General features: G+C 33.5%; 1 protein-coding gene across 1 annotated transcript; it reads right to left on the reverse strand.

Annotated features, from left to right (window-relative positions):
* Nucleotides 1-388: 388 nt before the first annotated feature.
* On the reverse strand, nt 389-772 carry LOC109180252 (classical arabinogalactan protein 7). Its single transcript, XM_019329741.1, has one exon. The coding sequence runs from the start codon at nt 770-772 to the stop codon at nt 389-391; it is 384 nt and encodes a 127-aa protein (XP_019185286.1).
* Between the last annotated feature and the right edge of the window lie 3,155 nt (nt 773-3,927).

Consider the following 3,927-nt stretch of genomic DNA (forward strand, 5'->3'; position numbering starts at 1 on the left):
GTTAATAACATTAGCTGATCGTAGAATATTTGAGATCGAGATCGAATCTTACTCAATCGTTAATCATATTGTTTTTGAAATTCCATGGTAATACTATAAATGAAGAAATGTTTATAAAGCAAGATAAAGGGAAATATGAAATTAAATAGAAAATGAAAAAGAATAACAAAATTTATTCAATTATTTCATATACAGAGGTCAAACCCAATGTAGAATCAAATGAACAACAATGAGAAAATATAGCCACAATAAGTGAAAGCAAAATACATTAAAGAAAAAGAAAAAAGAAAAGTTACTCCACTACTCAACCCAACAGAGTACAAAATAAATCTGGTCCGTCCATAGAAGTACAGATCTATACTCAGTTAAGCCCACACCACACGTGGCACTACATCAGGGCAGCCGCGAGGACAACGCCAGCGAGTGCGGCGCCTCCCATGGCGACCCTGGAAGCAGCATTTGGCGGCGGGGGAGACTCGGCGGAGGGCTGATCAGCAGAAGGTGCGGCGCCGCTGGGGACCGGCGCCGGCGGCGAGGAGATGGACGGACCGGGAGATGAGGCGTCAGGGGTAGGAGCAACTGACGGGGTCGGTGCGGTGACCGGTGCTGGGGAAGGAGAAGTAGTGGAAGGAGTTGGGGTCGGAGTAGGCGGCGCCGTCGTAGGCACCGGCGTCGGCGCGGCGGAAGGAGAGACTTTGGGCGCCGGCGCCGGGGATTGTGCTAGGCAGGAGGTGGCGAAGAGAGCTAAGAGTAGAAAGAGCTTGAGACTCATTTTCACTAACTCTCTCTTTCTTTCTTTCTTTCTTTCACAAAAGAGGGTTTTTTGGGAGAGAAATGAGAAGAAGTGAGAATAGAAGAAAACTGTGAGAGGAAATATATATAGAAACAGGCAAAGAGCAGATACACACTTCTTGATTTTAATAAGCACTAAAGAGAGAGAAAAACTGAAAAAGAACTAGAAAAGTCCTTTAAAAAAAAATTATTTTATTTTTTGGATGACATAAATTTTATAAAAAGAACTAGACTATTTTTAAATCACAATTCCTTTTGAAATTATCATATTACATAAATTCAATTAGAAATAATATAACAATTTCAGAAAGATGCAATAATGCATAAATGCCTGGAGAATACAAGAGACTCAGAGACAAAAAAAAAAAAAAAAATGTTAAAATACAAGGACTTAATATTGCTTCACGACATTGCATCTTTTGATGTAATGGGTAGGCACTGTTCTTAAAATAGAAAATTGATAAGGCCACAATATTCGTAGCATCGTCAGCAACCATAAAGTGCGAACAAAAAAAAAGTAAAACAATTTTTTTTTTTTTTTTTTCAGGATTTATCATGTTAAGATTTTTTGTTTGAATTTAAAAATATTTATAGAATATATTAGCGATAGATAAGATGAATATAATGTCAAATTGCAATTAAATTATACTCTGTAATAATTTTATATAATTTAATTCAAAAAGTATCAAACTATAACACATCTTAAATTGAGCATATAAAATATGTCAAAAACATTTAGAAAAAATTGTAAAACACATCTCTTTAATTCGAGTATTAAATTAACCAGACGTTATGCCATGGAACCGTGTTCACCATTCATGGTGAACACGGTTCCAACGGTGTTAGTGCACCGTTATTTTTTTATTTTTTTTTAATTAATTACGTGACTGCCTACACATTCACTTTGGAACTATGCCTACACATTCACTTTGGAACCATGAGATTATGAATTTTCTGTTATGAGATTATGAATTTTCTGTTATGAGATTATGAATTTTCTGTTATGAGATTATGAATTTTCTGTTATGCGATTATGAATTTTCTGTTATGAGATTATGAATTTTCATTACATTCATAATTTCGGAGTTTCGGACATTCATAAATTATGAATTCATGCATGCACATTCGTTTTGGAACCATGCCTACATATTCCCGTCCGAAATCACGGACATTCATAAATTATGAATCCATGCCTGCACATTCACTTTGGAACCATGCCTACACATTCACTTTGGAACCATGAGATTATGAATTTTCTGTTATAAGATTATGAATTTTCTGTTATGAGATTATGAATTTTCAGTTGTGAGATTATGAATTTTCAGTTGTGAGATTATGAATTTTCTGTTATGAGATTATGAATTTTCATAAAATTCATAATCTCATAACAGAAAATTCATAATTTGATCAGTAACGCGCCGTTAACTCCACATCCGCGATTTTTTTTTTTTTTTGCCTAAAAACGACGTCGTTTTGACTTGTGTTCACCATTCTCGGTGAACACGATTCTACGGCATAATTTGCGTAAATTAACTCAGTTGGTCACATGGTAAAATTTATAAACAATAATTCGGGATACTAGTGGACGGTTGTGTGAGAAAACAACCTTGCAAAGGTCCAGTACTATGGCCAAATTTGGTGTTTTTACGCGTACAATGGCCAAATTTCTACGTGCAAACAACCCTCTACCTAATATAAAGTCAATTTTATGTATGTTAAGTAAAATGTCGTTATCTAAATAACTGGCAATATTTATAAAATGCATTCGTGCCACTAATTTCCATATTGATTATTTGATTAAATCAACTTTAACAGCTGCGGACCGCTAATTTCATTCCTAATTTGTCTGCCCTGCGCGTTGGCATTTTCAAGTCTTAGAATGATGGGTGAACTTTCATTTTCGCTCTTGAAAACTAATATACGTATTTGAGATAGTTTAAACTCAAATTTACTAATCTAATTAAGTTTCAATCGATCCCGTTTAAGGTAACTGCATACACATAAAATCTAAGACTTTCATCGAACACAATAACTAATCCTCTGCTTGCTTGGAAAGTTAAGTCTGTTCAACTGTCCCATACCCAAAGTCAATGATCGACCCCTTTGACGTTTGCTTATAGATGACCGAGTCCATTCTACTCAACCACAATCCTCAGGTTAACCTGAATAATGCTCGCACAAGCTTAGTTTAGTGATTCAATAGGCAATATTTTGGAAAAGATCAAAGACTAGAGTTCTAAACTCGGCAACCATAATGTAGGGTCTGTTGAGTCAATGAGTTTTCCTGATTTATCTTCTCCTATATGCTCTGTCGGGTTAGGAATTTAACATTTTGGGAGAAGAAGGTTAACCCGAATAATGCTAAGGTATATATAACTAATATTGGTATTAATGTTTTAAAAAATACAGCGTTTACAAGGAGTGAATTAACGCAAAGGAAATATAGAATTGATCAAGATGGAGACACTTTATTGGTAGCATTATTTTATCGTGGCCTCCATCGGGATTAAGAATAGATGTAATATGACCGTTTGGTAGGTACATTATTGGAGATAAACAAATACTATTTAATTATTATATCAATAATATTAAATCATACAACGGATAATGGAAGGAAAAAAAAAAAAAAAAAACAGCTAAGATTATTATTATTGTTTCATTAGAAAATTTCTCAAAAATATTTGCACTTTGTTGGCCAGACTGTCACGCTTTGATGAGCATTACATGCAGCATTTAATCATAATAACAACATTAACAAAATGAAAAATATAATTAATTTTTAATTTAATTATTTATAATAAAAATCCCATTATACATATAGTCTAAAATTCAAAATATATTTTAGTATAAATTATGACCCTGTTTGATAAAATAGTTAGTCCATCAGTCAATTTTGACTTGTTTGACCAACTGTTTGACTTGGTTAAACAACTCATATGAGTGTTTGATTAATTTGTTTTTTTTAACAGTTTATTGCTCCAAAACACTAAAATTCAAAAAGTTGTTCAAAGTAGCTATCAACTTGATTTTTTGAAAAAGTCATTTTGTATGTAATCAACTATCAATAACAGCTAATTTACCATACATCTTTCTACCATCAACTAATGTTATCAACTAGTTAAATCCACTAACTCA

Source organism: Ipomoea nil, unplaced genomic scaffold (assembly GCF_001879475.1).
Source record: "Ipomoea nil cultivar Tokyo-kokei standard unplaced genomic scaffold, Asagao_1.1 scaffold1026, whole genome shotgun sequence".
In the NCBI taxonomy this organism is placed as follows: domain Eukaryota; kingdom Viridiplantae; phylum Streptophyta; class Magnoliopsida; order Solanales; family Convolvulaceae; genus Ipomoea; species Ipomoea nil.